This window comes from Bidens hawaiensis, unplaced genomic scaffold, assembly GCF_021521415.1.
Source record: "Bidens hawaiensis isolate Kalapana, Puna unplaced genomic scaffold, B.hawaiensis_p1.1 tig00018140_1, whole genome shotgun sequence".
NCBI lineage: Eukaryota > Viridiplantae > Streptophyta > Magnoliopsida > Asterales > Asteraceae > Bidens > Bidens hawaiensis.
The window spans coordinates 139,845-162,012 of NW_027492744.1; the positions used below are offsets into that span (position 1 = coordinate 139,845).

General features: G+C 37.5%; 2 protein-coding genes across 2 annotated transcripts; one reads left to right on the top strand and one right to left on the bottom strand.

Moving 5' to 3' along the window:
- Positions 1-1,470: 1,470 nt before the first annotated feature.
- Positions 1,471-2,832, top strand: LOC143555517 (uncharacterized). Its single transcript, XM_077045047.1, has 4 exons — positions 1,471-1,669; positions 1,831-1,900; positions 2,262-2,311; positions 2,730-2,832. The coding sequence occupies exons 1-4, from the start codon at positions 1,486-1,488 to the stop codon at positions 2,819-2,821; spliced, it is 396 nt and encodes a 131-aa protein (XP_076901162.1). The 5' UTR covers positions 1,471-1,485; the 3' UTR covers positions 2,822-2,832.
- Positions 2,833-7,725: 4,893 nt separating this feature from the next.
- On the bottom strand, positions 7,726-21,330 carry LOC143555533 (uncharacterized). Its single transcript, XM_077045070.1, has 7 exons — positions 21,163-21,330; positions 9,536-9,751; positions 9,305-9,458; positions 8,412-8,601; positions 8,076-8,233; positions 7,834-7,906; positions 7,726-7,744 (listed from the first exon to the last, which is right to left on the bottom strand). The coding sequence occupies exons 1-7, from the start codon at positions 21,328-21,330 to the stop codon at positions 7,726-7,728; spliced, it is 978 nt and encodes a 325-aa protein (XP_076901185.1).
- Between the last annotated feature and the right edge of the window lie 838 nt (positions 21,331-22,168).

Genomic DNA, 22,168 nt, shown 5'->3' on the forward strand with positions numbered 1-22,168 from the left:
GTCCTAACTCCTCATCGCCGGCCGGCCAGTAAGTAAATAAATTAATTATGGTTTTGAATATAAACTATTGAAAGCTGGTGGTTTATAAGTTTTATTATTAATAAATTATTCCGTTTCAATGTATTATGACCTAAATAAATCACCGCTTGATGTTTAATTAATGTTGATGATAATGATGATTTCAGATGAAGAAGACAATATCTGGTCTGCTTGTATGCTGGCCGGTCGTTCTACTATTAATACCATCACGCGCACAGCCGTTACATGGTATGAAACAAAGGGATGCATATCTGTGAGACCTGGTAATTAAGTAGCTACTAACCTTCATTAATTAATTAATTAATTAATTTCTAGCTAGATACACAACACAAAAGTAATTAAACAAACTCCATAATATTAATTTACGTTACGTGCAGTACAAAAAAAACTCACCAACACGTCATGATGAGATTCATAATGCCCTCACAAATATAGCTTATCTAGACAGCAGGATTCACATGCTTGGGTTGATTCTTTTCGGACCGAGAAACCAACGATCAATCCTCTGCGCAGTTGGAGCGCCTGAAAACCGCCCTTTTGTCCATGACCAACAATGTCTAAAATCCACGGTAATTAAACAAACAAACAGCCAGCAGCTAGCTAGCTACGCCTATGCCTGCGCGTGAATATATATATTATAGTCTTGTAATTATTAAATTCATGATATGCATGATTGATTTCTAAATGATAGTATCTTTTTTTTTCCGCACTGAAGATCAAGTTATTTGAAAAACATTGTGGTGCCGTCACTGAAAACCGGATGAAGCAGTCTTTGGCCAACATATGCAATTATGTGGCTGACAAGACGGCAATTGAGGAAGCAATTCTCCTCACGTGTGCCTTGCGCGCCACCGACTCACATGGTAACTCATACTGCTTGATTTTATTATCTTGTGTTTACGCTACTTGACACTTGTTAGTACTGATTGGTATTTTCCTCTTTTAAAACCGCAGGCATTGACATGAGAAATCCGAAAATAGACTTGACGCCTGCACCAATTCATGGCACCTCTCAGTATTGTGGCCGCGTTGCTGTTAATACTACTCCAAGAATCAAACTTGACCCCTATGCAAAAACATATAAAGTTATGTTGGTTTTGTCACGTAGGATACCTGATAGATATGCGAACATGATTCAAGTTTGTTTCCACAGGCAAGTAAGATCATGTGTTTAGGGTAACTAATCAAAACAGGCGGGCTCATCCCGGCCGTTATATATTTGGTCAAAATGAGCCACATTGTTATATGTAACTATATACTTAGTGCATTAATCTTTTATTTCAAAAAACCAGTATATAATATAAACTGGAAGTTACATTCAACCATTTTCATTTTAGTTCAAAAAACCTATTCATAACACGACTTAATTAGTTACTCCTCATTCCCACCTCTAGCTAGTAGATGTCTCTTATCTTTAACTCTCAATCGCCATGATAATTCATAATAATGCTCATAAAAGAAGACGTTTGCAGGAATGATTCACTGGGATTATGCCAGTGTGAAAAGGATGAGTGGGTACCTATTCGAAAGAGGTCATGGAGTTCGAGCATGCGACCTTATGAGCAAAGGTTTATTGATGTGAAGTTCATTGTTCAGCTTTCCGGCTCTGTAACCATCACTCTTGATGAAGGTACGTATAAACGCATTTGCTTCTACAATATTTGGTAGTTTGTGAAAGTAGATTGGCTAGTTTCAAATGAAATTAGTAGCCAGCCACTTATCACTTCATGACTCTGTTAGTCTCTATTTTCGGTGTTTCTTATTCATTTGTTGCCAATTGGTTTCGTGCAGTACTGTCGAAGGGATGGCAGTATGTATTCCTACTAGGGGGAATTGCTTTGCTATTCATTCCGGTTCGCAAGTAGGTCCTCTTTTACTATACCAGTCCTGTTGTTCTCATAAATAAATAAATCTTTATATTCAATTAATTAATAGATAAAACAAATTGGCATGTGTTTGTTGAAGAACAACCTAAACCTTATTATTTGTTAGTTTTATCTATCAATTTGTTGAATAGCAAGGATTTTCCTGCACCATGCTTTATTACAGCTGATTATGTGATTGAGAGTAATATATATTTAGTCACATAATCACTTTCAAAACACAAATACAAACAAATTTTTTTTATTGTAGGTTTTTGAATTATAATGATCACTAATTAGTTGTTTGGCAGAAGTAGTTGAGCTATCTGAATCTCAATGTCTTGATATTATGTCATGCAGAGCTCTCATGTTTTTAAAGAAGATCAATCAACAGAATCAACTTGAGCAAGGTACATTAACCACGTAAATTGTGAACTGAAAATTTGTTACACACTAGTATGATAAATCTGACTTTTTGAATAAAATGATTTACAACATTTCCACTTTAATTTCCGTTAATTAATCTTTTACCTGTTCATGAACATACCAGAATTGAAAGTCCCACGTCTATGTAATTACTTGCCCAATAAAAATTGAAATTTTCTTTCTTAACCACATGATCTTGGACTGATACACCCACCTATATGACCATATATCGCGGTTGTCATTACAAATAATTGATGATCATAAATTAAAGAAAGTTTGGGTCAAAGATTGCAACACTTAAAAATATTTTAGACTAAAAGTACCATCACTGATCAACAGGTCGTAACATTTTACGAAATAGAATGAAGCTCTCAAACAACGAACACGAGAAACTTCCCGCAGGATCAGTTTCTGAGATGGCGTCTTCTCATGAGTTCGAGGAGTGGGTGATCAGGAATGCTCATAGAATCAGACTCCGTCCTAAAGCGGATTAAGATGGAGATGCTCGATAAGAGAATGCAGGTTGGTCCTGTTTCTGTCTTGAGGGTACCTTTGGTCATTAAAAAGCTTCTATGCTAGCTGGAAGTAGTAATTAGTTGCTACCTTTTCTTTTCCGGTAATATTGATGTAATCAATACCAAATATATATGATTGCCTAGCCTAGCTATATATACCAGGAATCTCAAATGTCTATGATTTTCTTTCTGATTGTTGTTTTCCCAAGTTCGCCTTATTCCAAAACTATAATTAGCGGTTTGCTTTGGTACAATGTTTTCTCAAAACCAACCAAACCCTAGCCCTTAGATGTCAATTAATTTTTTCACAAGAAATTACTTTTAGACTTTTAGTGTCGGTTATTAACACTTTAGTGCATATGTTGAATCATAATAGATAGTATACACCACATTCGTCTAGCGACTCATTGTTTCTATAACAACCCCCTTATTTTTGCGTACAATTTGAGCGAGAGAAGCTAGCTAACCATAATGTGACTGTGAGAATGTAATTATGGATGGTATATATTAGCGGTTTATAAAAAAAAGTTAATAGATAGAACAAAAAGGGCATTTGAAAGTTGAGGGGTTGAATCGTCATATATGGTAAGTTGAAAATCTAGGGATTAAACTGTCATTGTGTGAAAATGGGCTACATGGGTTCTATGATGTCCACACAGGGTCGTATGTCCGTCCATACATTCGGGCGGTATTAAATGTCGCCCACTTTCAAGTTTCGAAATAACCTATGTTTCAGCCATGGTTTCACCCATTTTTGTCATAACCCCTAACAAAACCGAACAAGGGACATGGTAGTTAAGATAATAGTTTGTAACTATGATACGATCTTATATTATTATTATTATTATTATTATTATTATTATTTAGTTTCCTTATTATAGTCAAATTATGTTTCCTTATTATTTATCTTTTTCATTATTTTTATGTCTTTGTTTCCTATATATTGTAATCTCGTTTAAGAATAATAATAATAATAATAATAATAATAATAAGAAAGAATTATTATTTTGGGTCTCTTTTCTCTTCTTCTCTTGTGTTCTTGGTAGATTGACGGTTGTTTCGAATAAACCGTAACAAACTTTAAGACCACACATAGTGGACTCTTTGTGGAGTCCTATTTGAGTCCAAAACGAGCGCCGCACCTCCCTCTCTGGCACAGCTTGGGAAGACAACAGTTGTTTTTGGCATGGTGGGACCAAGGGTTGAAACCAGCCAATGGCCATGGAGGAGGGGGGTGTTTTGGCCACTACATGTGGTCTAAGGTCCCTGGTTTAAATTTCGTGCTACTTAATGCACTAGCCCACACAACTCCAGCCCTATAGGCTCTAGTTACTCCATGCACACTCCTGGCCACCTCCGCGCCAAATGCCAATCCAATCGCCACCATATCTTCATTCTTTGATTGATATAACATCAGTTCTTTGTAGATTTGTTTGCATGTTTAAATTGTTTTAAGTATGTGTTTATCAATTTACACCATTTTTATGGTAATCATCCGATATTAGGAAAGACAGTCAATTTTAAACCTATTTAGGATGGAAAAACAAAAAAAATTGAGATGCCTAAACTGGTACCTGATATTATGGTGGTGGGCCATTGCGATTGTGGTGGTGTTGGGGTGGTGTGCTGGTGGTGGCCTATGGTGGATTGGTGGTGAAGAGAAATTGATAAGACCATGTGTGATGGATAATCCCTATAGGTGTTATGCGTCATGTTCCATAGTGGGTCATACAAAAAATAAGGTGTAGTGCATAGCCCCCCTCCCAATTATTATTATTATTATTATTATTATTATTATTATTATTATTATTTTATAAAAATAAAACATAAACACATTTCATTAAACAAAAAAAAAAGAGAAGAAAATTATATTAAAAATAAAACAAATACCAAAATAAAAGAATACCTAAAATAAAATATTTAGTCTTCTTTATCGAAATTACTGACCGGGAAGTTTGGATGAGTCGATTGAGTGGTGTTCGGGAGTTGAGTGGATGTGCATTGCCCAAAACCGAGCATCGGACGGTTGTACTGATGCATTGTTTTATAAAACTTGTGTGTTGGGTTATTTGTTTTGAGAGGAGTTGTGGTTTAAAAAATTTGATAAGCGGTGTTTTATAGGGTATTAAATTTTAAAAAAAATGTTTCTTTAAAGACCGTTTGACAACGGTCAAGTTTGACCCACCAATCACAATGCTTCATCATCAACGTTGTGTGAAAAGCGTCCTCACCTCCAAACCCTCCAAGATAACACCCCCCCCCCCCCTGGTCTAAGAGAAGTCAAAGAACTGAACAGGAGAGAAAAAGAGATATTTCTGTTTTTATTTTAATTGTTTGCATTTTATTTAGATATGTGGTTATACCATATGCATTTAAGAAAAAAAAACTGAAATACCCTTCAAGTTAATGGAAATAATTACTTGAGTCGGTTAGTGGACTGAAATGACAAAAAAACAAAAAAAAAATATTTAACGGCAATAATATTAAAGTTTATTTTGGATGGAAATGACAAAAGTGGTCAAAACATATTGATGAAAATAACCATTTATTCTTAACTATTTTATAAATGTTTTGCATTTTCTTTTTCCTATACTTGTAAAATTGGAGTGATAACATGCAAAAATAAAAATAAAAGTCACTGATTAAGCTTGTTATCTTTGTGCGAACTCACGAATGTGTATCGTGCTGGTTTGAGTCTTTTTAGTTTTTGTGTTACGTAATTGACAGTTTCTATATTAGTTAACCAAAAGTTTTCCCACATCACTTCCACTTGGGCAATGAATAACTAATTAGCCCATCAAACCTGTGTAGTGAAAGAACTTTTTTTTTTATAGCTAAGTGTAACTAGATATCGAGGGACTTCGAAAGGCATACCACCTACTTATAGCCCACCTTACCCTATAATCTCATAGCTTGAAACCCTTGTAATGTTAGATACACCATCGTAACTGATTTAGACTTTTTTTTTTTTGGAAAGGCGAATTACATAAAAACTGAAAAAGAAACTCAAAGCAAGAAGCTAGAGCCCAACAATTAGAAGAAGAAAGTAAAAGAAACAAAGGAAAAATAACGAAATTGAAACGGCACCAATAAGGTCAAGACCACTTATCCTCTAGCTGTTGTGATTCAACCAAAGGAAAGAGGAAGTGTACACGCCTCTAACCGCTAACTGATTTAGATGTATATTGGAAATAGTTTAAACACACAATTATATTCTAACTATTAATCAACATTTTTTATTCAAAACTAGTTACTTTTATTGCAAATTTCGTTAACAAATAAGAAGTATATAAAAGTTATGTAAGGTTAAAAAAAAGGAAGAAGAAAAAATATCATGAAAATAAAGGTTGATTCTTTATTAACACTTTCAGAAGTTAAACAAATAGCTTATCCTTGTCATAAACATAGTAAAACAACTCACATTACTCTCTTGATTCTACCCGGGTTGTTGATCACCCAATTTCGAAATTCATGGGCCGACATCCCCCACTCGGCAACATATTCATCCGCAAATTCATCTTGCATCAACAACTCTCTGAGTTCAACCCATGGCAACAACTCTGTTGGGGCTCTACACGGTATAATAATAGCACATACTTAGATTCATATTAGTCCAACTAGTTTTAACATTTTAGTGATAATTAAAAATTTAACAACAGTTCAATAACCTACAACAGACAAAGGTTAAAGAGCGGCTTGTATTTGTGTGTTTGGAAGTGATTATGTGACATAGAATATTGAGAATCACACATAATTAATAAAACATGATGCATGATATAATGTTTGAATTTGCTTTTGCCTTGTGGAGTAATAATCAACAGTCATAAAACCACCCTCTTATTTGTTAAATTAATGGATAAAACTAGGGGTGTAAACAAGCTGAGCTGAGCGCAAGTTCGGCTCGTTTCAAGGTCTTTTTCTAAAGCTTGAGCTAAGCTCATGTGTTGTTTTTTCAAGCTCGAGCTCGGCTCGGGCTTGCCTTGTTTATTATTTAGTAATTAATTCATATGCATCTTTAATGATTTTTATATATATTGAGAAAAACTTGAAATAAGCCTTAGCTCGGCCCGAGCTCATGTAGTACCTTAACCGAGCCAAAGCTCAGCTCAAGCTCGATTGTGCAATGTAAAACAATTGCATATAATAAGCAAAGCTGGAGCCCGGGCTCAATAACTAAGCGTGAGGCTCGGGCTCGAGTAGCTCGATCACAAGCGACTCGGCTCGTTTGCACCGTTAGAAAAACTGCTCAAAAAGCAACCAAATGGATACTATTATATTCATATTTTTTTGAAGAATGAGAAAACCAATACTATATATGTATAACCTGGTCAAAGAAGTTACATTTAAATGAGAATATTTTCATGCACTAAAAAGGTTGAACAGAACTTACATGATGGAAGTAACCACACTATTTAATACCAAACAAAAAACAAGTGCCACCATAGCCAATGGGGTGTCAAGAGAGCTCTGAAAAGGAGCCAATGCAAACTTGAATGTAAAGAAAATTAACATGGAAAATTGTTAAAAATAAAAAAAATCAGAAAAAAGGTGATCAAGTAACTTACTCGGAGAATAGTGATGGCTCCAACGACCCACATGACCAACATGGATACATTGTCATCAGCAGCAACAATTTGTATCAACATGTTCTGAAAAAACAACTATGAGAAACAGATACGAATTAAGAAGTCAATGAAGTCAAAAGTTAACTAAAAAGTCAGATGAGAAAAGATGTGTAGAGTGGCTAGTTAGGGCAAATTGTATAAAACAACAAGATTGTAACAGATTCAGTTAGTTCAAAAAATAATAATAGTTTCCTCTCCCCAATTCTCTCTGACCCTAATTTTGTTAGTAACTTGGTGATTGACCATTTATTTCAGATCTCAATCATCTAAAACCCAACTGCAATCAATCTTTGTTACAGATTGCATCAGAAACACATCAAAACCTCTAATAAGCACCGAGAATAGTATAGTAAAAAGGGACCCCACCTGCGACTTGATATTGATAGTAATCCAGCCCCTAAGACAAGGAATACATAGTGCAGCAGCTGCAACAGTGGCACTGCACGGCAGGGCACAAACCATCAAACCATACAATTACAAATTAGAATATATATCTAATATAGAACATAAAAAATTAAAGAAAGGAATCAAGATTTCACGTAACTAGATCTTGCAAAAAAGACTATAGTAATACAACTGTGATTGTGGATATGTAAATACACACACACCTTTGACAAGAGAGACGGTTACATAACCAAAAGCGGCATTAGCAAACTTCACGTCAATGAACCTTTTCTCAAATGGTGAAGTGAAAGAATCACTAGACCACGTTTGGATATGTCTCCATGAATCCTTTTCACATTGGCATAAGCCAAGTGAAGCATTTCTGCAAACAACTTTCTTGGTGAATAATTTTTCTTTTTTCAAAATCATGAAACCTTAATGGCATGAGATAAAAGAAATTGAGTTGAGTTTAATGGATATGGCCTCAACATATATTATTAGTGTAACAAAACATAAAATAGTTTCTATAATCATAACTAATGCATTAAATCTCTACTTACTGGTGAAAACAAACTTGTATTTTGTGATGCAATGTATGAGGGAGAGATTCAAACGCAAGTTTATATGTCTGGGCATAACTTTGCAGGTTCATTCTTGAAATTCCATTCACATAAACACACCCACAATATACCGAAGAGCCATGTATTGGTGCTGGTGCGACATCGATTGTTGGATTTTCCACATCAACAACTGTGGTCTCAAAGCAATTAGTATTGTATATGTTGTCAAATTACACAAGTGATTCAATTCTTCAAACATGCACACACAAACAGTAAACTCGTTTGCGAAAAAAAGAAAGAACTGATAATTGGCACCTACCCTACCTTTTATAATCTACAATTAGATTCAAACTAGACTCCATCAATTATTAGCTTTAATAATAATTATCTCCAATTATCTTCAATGCATACAAGTGCCAAGTTGTAAAACTAACTAATAGATTATCCCATAAGTAAATTAAATGTTCCTTTTAATAAGCATGGGAGTTTATAATTAATTAACTGATAGGTAAAAGAAAGATTGACAGAATAACAGATAATTAACCAACTTTTACCTACTCATTCATTAGCTCAAATCGTTGTAAAGTACACGGCCTAACTAGCAGACTCTAACTAACAGCCTGTTAATAACCCTCTCTACTTACAAGAATTACAAACAAGTCCTATTTCAAACTATTACATGTTGACCCGTATACTTCTTAATATGTAGCATTAACCAAATTATTACACGCCTCATCCATTTGTTATCCGAATTTGGTTTGTTTTTGTATTTTTAATTAAGAAACCGAATTTAATAAACTAAACTGATTTTTATTTGAATTTAAGCCATTTGGTTATCTAAATAAACAAAATTCAAACACTAATAATAATAATAATAATAATAATAATAATACCATATGGTGCAAGGTTGTTGGAGCCACATGTAGCGAGGATTGCATCCTCGATCATCACCATCTCATCCACGTAATGGCATATGTTTGATATAGAATGAATGTGTCTCGAACCGATGGAATTTCTCGGACCACAATGCCTCGTGAACAAGTCATCCTTCAATGAATTAAGCAAAATAATCAATCATATACAATGCCTCCTACACGCATATTTGTTTAGTTAAAGCAACATACCGTATTTATGAGACATTGGGTGTAATCTTCCCCTACATGTTTCTTTTCATAGCCATCTCCACCGCCACCGGCACGAAGGATTGATCGACCCTTTTCTGGCCCGAAAAGTATCACCCCGATCATATCAAGCCGAGTATCACGGAAAGCTATTTCCTTCAACGACTCACTTATCTCATTCGCAATGCGAAATCTTTGCAATCTTGTGGAACGTTTGTACTACACGCATACATATTATAAGCAACATATATAATATAATATTATAATAATAGGGGTGTACCAAAAGTTTATAATATATATGTTAAGGCTGTCACTTTTACCCGAAACCCGAAACCCAACCCGAAAAAACCCGAACTAACCCGATCCGAAAAACCCGAACCCGAACCGAAGTAATCCGGGTTGGTTCTCAGGGTTGATTAATAAGTTTCGGGTCAACCCGAAAAACCCGACTAAACTTTTAATTTTGAAATTAAATATATTTTTAGGTATAATAGTTTAGTCTTATTCACCAAAGTTATCAGATCTGAGCCTAATAGACTGTTGTCATTCAAACTATTATGAATCGGTTGTTTATTGTTAATTTATGTTTTTCGTTTATTACCAATAGCAACCGTAATCGAACAACCAAATCACGTCTAATTGAAGACGATATAAGAGAATGGAAATCAACTTGATTACTTTCATTAACTTAGTGATCAATATATACACAAAGATAAATCAAAACTGCAGGAATAAATCCCAAGAAATAAGCTATCATCAAACCTAGTTAAGACTATCTACATATAAAATAAGAGTTACAATATTTGAATTTGAATTATTTCTTTGGAGGGAGATTATTATCTCTAATATGCCCCCGCAAGATGGACGATCTTGAAATAAGTCCAATCTTGGATAGGAGAGTTCTGTAGCGGTCTTTCAGTAGAGGCTTGGTTAGTGCATCCGCTAGTTGATCATCACCTTTGATATGAGTAACCCGCATTGAGCCTTCTTGTACTTTTTCACGAACAAAGTGAAAATCCATTGCTAGATGTTTCATTCGTGAATGAAAAACTGGGTATGCTGAGTAATGAGTAGCAATTAGATTATCACAATATATAACAGGAGTGACCGTAGATTTAAACCCGAGTTCATACAATAGATTGATGATCCATTGAACTTCAGTTGTTGTTGATGCAACAGCTCTAAATTCGGCTTCGGTGGAGGAACGAGCTAAGGTGGGCTGCCGTTTTGAGCTTCAAGCTACCGGGTTTGATCCAAGATAAACGATATATCCAGTGGTACTCCTATAAGTTTGTTTGTCACCGCCCTAATCAGCGTCAGTGAAAGCGTGAAGCTGTAATGGGGAGTCACGACGGATAAGAAGGCCATGGTGGATTGTACCATGTAGATACCCGTAGTAACCGTTTGAGGGCAACCCAATGCATGTCGGTAGGGTTGTGCATAAATTGTGACAAATTTTTTATAGTGTAGGAAACATCCGGTCGGGTTAATGCCAAATATTGTAGTGCCCCCACAAATGACCTGTAATCAGTAGGTGTACGATAGGGTTTGATAGATTATGATTGTGGTTAATTGTGATTAGATAATAGAATAAGGCAAACGAAGAACCGAACGATAGTATTAATGAAAATGTAAAGAAAGATTACAAGAGATTCCCGGGCCTAGCCCTCTCGCTGCATACGCAGGAGCCATGGTACTACCATCTTAAATCTAAACATACTCTCCTCCTCCTTATTAGCTAATAATACCTATTTATAGAATTATGAGTTGCACTTGACCCCTCTCAAAATACAAAAATGACATCTAAACTATAACTTGAGCATGATTCCTATCAGTGTAGGTAGAGGGGTGCCGTTGGTGGTGGTTAGATGGACTGAGGTTGACATAGGTGTGGATGCCGGTTTAGATTCACTCATGTTGGCCTTATTGAGAATATCTTGAATGTATTTAGATTGTGAAAGGAATAAACCATTGGATTGGTGAATGACTTCAACACCAAGGAAGTAAGAGAGATTGCCTAAGTCCTTTAAGGAGAAACGATTAGCAAGAGTTGAAATAAAGGAGTTAACGAGGGAAGAATTAGGACCTGTAATGATGATGTCATCGACATAAACTAGAATATAGATAGGATGAGTAGATGAATGATTGATAAATAGAGAAGAGTCGGAAATGGTAGGTTTAAATTTATTTAAGAGGATAAAGGATTTGAGTTCGTCATATCAAGCATGGGAAGCTTGACGAAGGCCATAAATGGCTTTGTGTAATTTGCAAACATGATTTGGAAAGGATGGATTAACAAATCCGGGAGGTTGGGACATGTAGACGGGTTGGGTGAGAGTGCCTTGTAAAAAAGCATTATTGATATCTAATTGGCGTAGGCACCAATTATGCAAAGCGGCTAGGGCTAGGATAAGACGAAGAGAGGTCGGCTTGACCACCGGACTAAAGGTTTCTTTGTAGTCAAGACCGGGACGTTGATTGAAACCTTTTGCAACAAGACGTTCTTTAAGGCGATCAACAGACCCATCGGGTTTGGATTTAGTGCGGTAAACCCATTTGCAACCAATTATATTAGGCGCGGAATTAGGAGGAACGAGGGACCAAGTATTGTTACGAAGCAGAGCATCATGTTCTTCTTCCATGGCTTTGCGCCATTGAGGTTGTTTAAGAGCTTGAGTGATGGTTGTTGGTTCAGGGAATGATTGAGCGGTAGAATAGAAAGAATATTTTGGATTTGGGTTTCGTGATTGCCAAATAGGTCGTAAGTTGGGCTGATCAGTGGTTTGAGAGGAAAGATTGGTGCTGTTAGGATTTATTGTTGTTGAAGGCTGTTGTGGAGGTGGTGTAGGGGATGTTTGTTGTGTAGGTGTAGGGGAGGTATGCTGTGAAGGTGGTGTGGAACTGTTTACGGTGGTGGTGGTGGTGTCCGAAACAGAGTTAGGATGGGCTGCGGCTTGGTATTTGGAAAGGGCTGGTTGGGTGTTATTTGGCTGGTGTGGTGGTCGTCTAGTGTAAGTGTGTATTGGAGGATCGGTTGGAGAAGTATTGGTGGCTGATCGAGGAGTTTGGGTAAATGATTGAGGTGTGGGAATAAGTTGTATATGAAGCCAAGAATCAGGTGTTGGGGGTGGGTGTGTGTCGGTTTGTGTAAGGCCCCGTTACCGGTAACCCTACTTTCGTGTTGGATTTACTCATAAACACAGTTCTAAATATCAGAGTTATTTAAAACATTTACGCGGAATGTAAAACTTTCATAAAACATTACATAATTCATAGTTGGTCTCAAAACATTCATTGTCTTTCACATTAAAGCATTAAAGTTAACACATCACAAGTCTTCAGATGCCAGACTCTCGTTCAGTGCCATGTGTCCCCTCAAGCGAGCTGCCTCATTCTACTCACCTGCGTGCATACTAAAAGTCAGCTACGCTGAGTGAGTTCTAGATAATCACATAATCATACCATTCACATAACAATATATTCATCCTTTCATTCATACTTTTATACTTTCATACTTTCTTACTTTCATACTTTCTTACTTTCTTACATTCATACTTTCTTACTTTCATACTTTCTTACTTTCTTTTGTATTAACTTACTTTCATATCTTATGTTATAAAGAGCATTACGCCCTACATTCCTCGAGTATTATTAGGGCTCGGTACCCTCCTTCCTCGAGTATTATTAGGGCTCGGTACCCTCCTTCCTCGAGTATTATTAGGGCTCGGTACCCTCCTTCCTCGAGTATTATTAGGGCTCGGTACCCTCCTTCCTCGAGTATTATTAGGGCTCGGTACCCTCCTTCCTCGAGTATTATTAGGGCTCGGTACCCTCCTTCCTCGAGTATTATTAGGGCTCGGTACCCTCTTTCCTCGAGTATTATTAGGGCTCGGTACCCTCTTTCCTCGAACATTAGTAGGGTTCGGTTCCCTAGTTTTCGAATATTAGTAGGGTTCGATTCCCTCTTCGTTACCATACAACCATACATTATCATTTCTTTCTTTTATTATCTTTATCACGTTCATACACGTAAACATACATATCATACTTACCTTACACATAGCGTTACAACCTGACAGTACGTGCAATATCCGAAGATCGTTCACGTAACATCAAGCAATCATTCATACATATCATATCATTCACATAAGGCATACACTTATCTCTTAGGATAAGCGTATTAACAACATATTGAGTATGCACACAGCCCCGAAAACATAACACATAAGGGGGCTAGAAACTCACCTGGACACGGTTACGTTCTCCGTTGATTGTAATTCCTTTCTTTAACTGGGCTCGGCTAACTGTATAATATTTACACATATAAATTAACTACTACTACTCGTTTTCGATAACTGCCTTAACACATTTTCCATTAGGTTTTTAATTCATTTTATAAACGAACTTCGCTTCAGGCGAAGTTAAACCTTAGGCGAACTTGGAAACAACTTGGTTCTGGCTTGATTCGATCGAATAGGGACATATTCGATCGAATCTGAGGCACACTCGATCGAACTAGACACACACTCGATCGAACCAGCTGGGAAAACTCGTTCGATCGAACATGGCACTCGTTCGATCGGATAGATACTCGTTCGATCGAATACGGATCTCATTCGGTCGAATGAGGCGGAGACCATTCGGTTGCTTTCTTATTCGATCGAATGGACTGGTTCGATTGACTCATTCGATCGAATGGACTGGTTCGATTGACTCATTCGATCGAATGGACTGATTCGACTCCTTCAAGCTGGGCGACGGAGAAACCTACGGGTTTTTCCGGATTTTCCAGATTTCGACCCAAAATCGAAGTTTTTGACATGGAAATGCTCGGGATTGAAAGGGCTATCGATTCCTAGTACTTTTAAACACAAAAGCTTGCATTTTGACACCAAAACAAGGCGGTTTTTGACCCGAAAACTCAAGTTACGAAAATGGGAGTTTTTGCTCGATTTGAGGTCGAAAATGGTTATGAAAACGGATGATTCTCGAGAGGGACTTACCAAAAACGATTAGGAACAAGATTGTGGACTCGGATTTGTGATTTGAGAACTTTCTCTCTCTAGCTTCTCTCTCTAGAAATGAGAGTGTTTGGGTGGGTGTAAGTGAAGGAAGATGGTGAAAATGGTGGAAGTGTCAAGAACTTTCGTTTATATACTACGGGTTTGGTTAGGCTCGGGTTGGCTTCCTACGGGTCGAGACAGGCCGAGTTCATAAAATAACTAAGCCCAAGACCCGTTCCTTACTCGACATTAAATAACTAAACATAACTTTCTTTTATTTATCAATATAAAAATTTCGGGATGTTACAAGTCTTCCCTCCTTAAAGAGGTTTCGTCCCCGAAACCTAACTTATTCCCTATAAACGGAAAACTTCTTATATTTACACGCTTTACCATCACACAACTATTTATTATAACCAACATGCATTCAAGTTAAATTCATAGATCGTTCATACTAAAGCACAAGAAGTCACAAGTACTTCATAACATAAAAGGAAATCATTCAAGCTCGCTAAACAACATAGGTTCAACTGTAACATAAAACGCTCTTTAACTACTAAACATAAAACAACTGTGACATGCCACTTATTCTCCTGCAACCTCCTCAGCAGCTAATAGACCATCCCTTCACGCGTTTCCTCTTCCTTCCCTCACTGCCACGGCTTCTCTACACTCCCTAGCTATGTGACCTGACTTACCACACCTATAACACTTCTGGTCCTCGGTGCATTCACGGGAGTGGTGCCCCTCCCTCCCACATCGGTAGCACTGGTTTGGACCAGCCTTGCATTCCCCCAAGTGCATCTTTCCACACACCTTACATGCTCCACTCCCTGCCATCTTCTGTGTCCTTCTCCCTGCATGTTCCACGATATCCCCAGCTCTTTTAGTTCCTTTCCCTTTTCCCTCATCTTCCACTCCCACATCATCCGCCGCCAGATCATCATAGACTATCTCCGCCAACTCGACCGCAGACTCAAAGGTAACAGGTTTGTTGGCCCTGACCAACATGCGGACCTTCTGGGGAAGTCCTCTAACGTAGCACTTGATCCGTTTCGCCTCGGTGTTCACCATGTCAGGTACCAACCTAGACATGCGGTTGAATTCAGTGGTGTACTCACGATGTGTCATCTTGTCCGCCTTTAGATTCAGAAACTTCATCTCGGCCCTCTCAACCTCAGCATCAGCACAGAACCTTTTCATCACTAACTCCTTAAGGTCATCCCACCTCATGGCCTTAATCTCCTCTCGGGTCTTCCTTTGTTCGACCGTTTCCCACCAGTACATAGCCTCGTCTACGAATGACTGAGTAGCATAACCCACAGCTTGGTCGGGGCGGCATTCGCTAATGCGGATAACCTTGTCCATAGCGGTTATCCATTGGAGAGTAGCGATTGCGTCTCCCAACCCGGTCAGCTTTGGCGGGTCGCATCCTTTGAAGGACTTATAGCTGCACCCACCTTGTCCTCTTCTCCTATCATCGACTTTCACAGACTTATCCCCACTCGAGGCCCCTCTTTCACCTTCCCCATCCTTCCTACCATCACCACCCGCCCCTTCAGCAGTTCGTTCACGGCTTCCAGCAGATCCTTCGGGATTCAGGTTCTTCACAGCAGCAACCACAGCCTGAACAATGGCTGCTTGAACTGCAGGGCTAAGTTGAACTTCTTCGTTGTTGTTCTGGTCTCCTCCAGCTGCGCTTCCTTCATCTTCGGTGTGGGAAGCTTCTTCTACCGAGGGTTGCCGGACAAGACGAGGCCTGCCACGACGTCCAGTGCGACCCCCAGTTCCAACAAATTCTCCAGCTCCCGCCATTAGTATTTTAAAAGGGAAAACACAAACATCATCACTCAAGGAACTATTTAGTACAAGGATAGTAAGGCTAACAGGTAATAACAGTGGCCAGTTGTGATTAGCTGATCACGTTACCTTCCTTGTCCTATACACTTCCCTTTATGAGTCTATTTGTGCTGGTTCTACTTAAGCAGTTTGTCAAATCAAACAATCAATTATTCCTATCCCTGACGTTCACATATCTTTCCTTTCTCATTAACATATATCATTTAATCATACACCTTACCTTTACTGATCTTGCTTGAGCGACACATGGCATTCTTGAACTGGCATCTTCTTTCCTTTCTTACTTAAATCCCATTTTCTGTTCGAGTCTAAGCATGTAGGATGCTTAAATCTCTCGAACTTATGCTCTGATACCAACTTGTAAGGCCCCGTTACCGGTAACCCTACTTTCGTGTTGGATTTACTCATAAACACAGTTCTAAATATCAGAGTTATTTAAAACATTTACGCGGAATGTAAAACTTTCATAAAACATTACATAATTCATAGTTGGTCTCAAAACATTCATTGTCTTTCACATTAAAGCATTAAAGTTAACACATCACAAGTCTTCAGATGCCAGACTCTCGTTCAGTGCCATGTGTCCCCTCAAGCGAGCTGCCTCATTCTACTCACCTGCGTGCATACTAAAAGTCAGCTACGCTGAGTGAGTTCTAGATAATCACATAATCATACCATTCACATAACAATATATTCATCCTTTCATTCATACTTTTATACTTTCATACTTTCTTACTTTCATACTTTCTTACTTTCTTACATTCATACTTTCTTACTTTCATACTTTCTTACTTTCTTTTGTATTAACTTACTTTCATATCTTATGTTATAAAGAGCATTACGCCCTACATTCCTCGAGTATTATTAGGGCTCGGTACCCTCCTTCCTCGAGTATTATTAGGGCTCGGTACCCTCCTTCCTCGAGTATTATTAGGGCTCGGTACCCTCCTTCCTCGAGTATTATTAGGGCTCGGTACCCTCCTTCCTCGAGTATTATTAGGGCTCGGTACCCTCCTTCCTCGAGTATTATTAGGGCTCGGTACCCTCCTTCCTCGAGTATTATTAGGGCTCGGTACCCTCTTTCCTCGAGTATTATTAGGGCTCGGTACCCTCTTTCCTCGAACATTAGTAGGGTTCGGTTCCCTAGTTTTCGAATATTAGTAGGGTTCGATTCCCTCTTCGTTACCATACAACCATACATTATCATTTCTTTCTTTTATTATCTTTATCACGTTCATACACGTAAACATACATATCATACTTACCTTACACATAGCGTTACAACCTGACAGTACGTGCAATATCCGAAGATCGTTCACGTAACATCAAGCAATCATTCATACATATCATATCATTCACATAAGGCATACACTTATCTCTTAGGATAAGCGTATTAACAACATATTGAGTATGCACACAGCCCCGAAAACATAACACATAAGGGGGCTAGAAACTCACCTGGACACGGTTACGTTCTCCGTTGATTGTAATTCCTTTCTTTAACTGGGCTCGGCTAACTGTATAATATTTACACATATAAATTAACTACTACTACTCGTTTTCGATAACTGCCTTAACACATTTTCCATTAGGTTTTTAATTCATTTTATAAACGAACTTCGCTTCAGGCGAAGTTAAACCTTAGGCGAACTTGGAAACAACTTGGTTCTGGCTTGATTCGATCGAATAGGGACATATTCGATCGAATCTGAGGCACACTCGATCGAACTAGACACACACTCGATCGAACCAGCTGGGAAAACTCGTTCGATCGAACATGGCACTCGTTCGATCGGATAGATACTCGTTCGATCGAATACGGATCTCATTCGGTCGAATGAGGCGGAGACCATTCGGTTGCTTTCTTATTCGATCGAATGGACTGGTTCGATTGACTCATTCGATCGAATGGACTGGTTCGATTGACTCATTCGATCGAATGGACTGATTCGACTCCTTCAAGCTGGGCGACGGAGAAACCTACGGGTTTTTCCGGATTTTCCAGATTTCGACCCAAAATCGAAGTTTTTGACATGGAAATGCTCGGGATTGAAAGGGCTATCGATTCCTAGTACTTTTAAACACAAAAGCTTGCATTTTGACACCAAAACAAGGCGGTTTTTGACCCGAAAACTCAAGTTACGAAAATGGGAGTTTTTGCTCGATTTGAGGTCGAAAATGGTTATGAAAACGGATGATTCTCGAGAGGGACTTACCAAAAACGATTAGGAACAAGATTGTGGACTCGGATTTGTGATTTGAGAACTTTCTCTCTCTAGCTTCTCTCTCTAGAAATGAGAGTGTTTGGGTGGGTGTAAGTGAAGGAAGATGGTGAAAATGGTGGAAGTGTCAAGAACTTTCGTTTATATACTACGGGTTTGGTTAGGCTCGGGTTGGCTTCCTACGGGTCGAGACAGGCCGAGTTCATAAAATAACTAAGCCCAAGACCCGTTCCTTACTCGACATTAAATAACTAAACATAACTTTCTTTTATTTATCAATATAAAAATTTCGGGATGTTACAGTTTGGGTTAATGTGGTGTAGGGGAATTCAGCTTCAATGAAATATACATGTCGTGAAGTGTAGATTTTGTTTTTTAGAGGATCAAGGAGATGGTAAACGCTTTGAGAAGAGGAATATCCCACAAAGATACAAGGAGTAGATCTTATGTGAAGTTTGTGTGGTGAGTATGGACGTAGCCATGGATAGGCTAGACAACCAAAAATTTTTAGTTTGTCATAATTGGGAATTTTTTTAAATAGACAAGAATATGGAGAATTATTTTTTAGTGTATTGGTAGGGAGACGATTTATGAGATAAGTAGCGGTAATGAAAGCAAAGGGCCAAAATTTCAATAGAATTTTGGCATGAGAGAGTAAGGAAAGACCCGTTTTGACTATACGACGATGTCGTCTTTCGGCATAGCCATTTTGTTCGGGGGGTGTGGTGGAGATGTTAAGTGAGAAATACCACAAGAAGCAAGATGGGGAGCGAGTTTAATGTATTCTCCTCCATTGTCGGAGAATAACTGTTTAATTTTTGATTGAAAATAGTTTTCAACAAGTCTTTGAAATCTAATGAAAGTGGTGAGGGAGTCGGATTTGTGTTGTAATGGATAAATCCAAATATATTTAGTAAAATGATCTACAAATATAATATAGTATTTAAAACCGTCAAAAGATGTTATGGGAGATGTCCAAACATCCGAAAAGATTAATTGTAATTGTGCGGTGGATGAAAGAGATGAAGTATGAAATGGAAGTTTGTGACTTTTATTAATGGAACAATCATTGCAATTAGTTTTTGAGTTTTTAATAGAAGGAACAATAGATGCTAAAAATTGTAAAACTTGAGAATGTGGATGCCCAAGACGATGATGCCATGAAGTGGACTTATTTTGGTGGATGTGAAAAGCATGAGGTTGAGATGTTGAACGAAGTTCATAGAGTCCTTTGCTAGCTGTTCCCCGGAGTAGAATTTGGTTGGAGTGAAGGTTTTTGATAATGAAGTTGAAAGAGGAAAATTGGATTAGTATACTATTATCAATACATAAGCGAGATATTGAAATAATATTTTTAGAAATTGAGGGGACGCAAAGAACGTTTTTGAGTGTGAAAGGAGTATTTTCAAAATAGATAATTGAAGAACCAACATGAGTGATCATTAAAGATGAACCATCGCCGATGACAAGTTCATCGGTACCATTGTAGGGTGCGTGTAGGGATAGTGCTTTGGGGTCGTTTGTAATGTGATGCGACGCTCCACTATCAAAAAGCCAAGGAGAGTTTGAACTTTGTGTAGATGAAACATCCAACATGTGAGCTTGTGGGTTGTTGCAGCCTTGTCGTGGGAGTGAGGGAAGGTTTATTTGGGGGTGTTGTTTCTTGAAAGCACAACAAGATGTGAGAGTGTGTCCTTGTTTGAAGCAAAATTGACATTTGCCTAAGAAGGGATGAGAGGTCAGTTGATTTGGTGTAGGGAGAATGCTGGCAGTGCGGTTGGTGGAATTGATGCTTCTTACTGTTGCCATGATAAAGAGAATGGCTGTTTACAGGAAGAAAAAAGAAACTGTGCAAACAACAAGCTGTTGAAGGCTTGCAGCAGTGGTTCGTAAACTGTTAAAACAGTGAAGTGTGAAAACAGGCTTGCAATTAGGCTTCTGGAAAATTTAGAGGGGGGAGTATTATGGACATGTCCAATACCATATAAGAGAATGGAAATCAACTTGATTATTTTCATTAACTTAGTGATCAATATATACACAAAGATAAATCAAAACTGCAGGAATAAATCCCAAGAAATAAGCTATCATCAAACCTAGTTAAGACTATCTAAATATAAAATAAGAGTTACAATATTTGAATTTGAATTATTTCTTTGGTGGGAGATTATTATCTCTAATAGACGATTATGGTTCGAGTTAGTTACTTAGCTTTACTCTTCTTTTGAATTGTTTTATGACTTTATCAAGTTATGTTAGTTTATTATTTGATTATTTGTGTTACGAGCAAAGAAGAATATTTGTTTTAATTTTAGCATTGAAATTTTTAAAAAATTTTTTGTTTTTGTTTCATTTTCTAGGATACTCGAAACCCGATTAACCCAACCCGAACCCAAATTACCCGAACCCGATAAACCCATGAGAGATTTGGGTTGGATTTCGGGTTAAGATTTAAAGCTTTGAAACCCGAAGAACCCGACCCGAAAAACCCGAAACCCGAAGAACACCCGTAATATATGTGCAACGTCTATAACTAAACGCTTACGGCATTCCACAAGTAACTAGCATAGGCTTCTTTTCGCCTAACGAGGCCAACATCAAAAGGAATCCCGTTAACAACGGCTTCTAGGGCATCCCATGATGACATGTTTACAGATGCTTGGGCATGTGAAACCACCATCAACAACATAAGCAGCAGCAACCAGCTAGTCATGACTGTACGTGTATCATCAAACCAAACATTCATTCATTAGATAGATAGATAGATAGATAGATAGATAGATAGATAGTTGTTCTAATTAAGCAAAATAAAATAATGAAAACTAATAATAATGTAAATGGCAATTAATCTAAATTGCTTAATAATGAAATTTGAATTAATCATCACAAAAACAAAGACGGTTTTCTCTGTGACGGACATTTAGGGAAGAAATTACTAGTGCTACACCCAATGTTATGAATAACCAATTAAGATCCGAAAGAGAGAAAGAAAACTCGGCTGTCATTGAATGTAGGTAGCTCGGTGAAGAAATGAATGCCCAATTGTGACCGGAGGCCTTTTCTGTTTTTCAACCCACCCGCCCTTTTGTGTTTTTCTTTTTTATATGTATTTTTTTTACATTATTCATTTCTAATATTTATTTATATTTTTTTGAATTTTAATTTTATTTATTGTAAAGAATTTAATAATATACTTAGTATTTGATGATGAGAAAGTATCACAAATAAATGAGATGTTATAACATAGTTTAAAAGGTATCTAGGTTTAGTGAGACCCATGAACCGTTTATATTTTTTACTATAAAATTGTTTTCTAATTGAAAATAATATCTTTAAAAATCATAAATTACTTTTTAATATATCCCTATTTTATAGAATTTTCATATCAAATATTTGGTAAGACTAACTTTTAATTTAATGAGATGTCATAACCCGTTTAAGGGCTATCTGAGTTTGATGAGACCCATACCCATGAATTCGGGTTAAAAGCATGAAAAGCCTCCATTTACAAATGAAGCAATCTGGTGGCTTGAGAAAACGTAAGGAGCAAC

What these genes read in the sequence shown, in the direction of transcription:
- LOC143555533 (XM_077045070.1), bottom strand. Translation starts at nt 21,330, where the DNA reads ATGACTAGCTGGTTGCTGCTGCTTATGTTGTTGATGGTGGTTTCACAT. An exon ending in CTAGTTACTTGTGGAATGCC is followed by an intron (nt 9,752 to 21,162) that starts GTAAGCGTTTAG and finishes GTATGCGTGTAG; the next exon opens with TACAAACGTTCCACAAGATT. An exon ending in CCCAATGTCTCATAAATACG is followed by an intron (nt 9,459 to 9,535) that starts GTATGTTGCTTT and finishes AATTCATTGAAG; the next exon opens with GATGACTTGTTCACGAGGCA.
- LOC143555517 (XM_077045047.1), top strand. Translation starts at nt 1,486, where the DNA reads ATGCTCATAAAAGAAGACGTTTGCAGGAATGATTCACTGGGATTATGC. An exon ending in CTATTCATTCCGGTTCGCAA is followed by an intron (nt 1,901 to 2,261) that starts GTAGGTCCTCTT and finishes TATGTCATGCAG; the next exon opens with AGCTCTCATGTTTTTAAAGA. An exon ending in ACAGAATCAACTTGAGCAAG is followed by an intron (nt 2,312 to 2,729) that starts GTACATTAACCA and finishes AACTTCCCGCAG; the next exon opens with GATCAGTTTCTGAGATGGCG.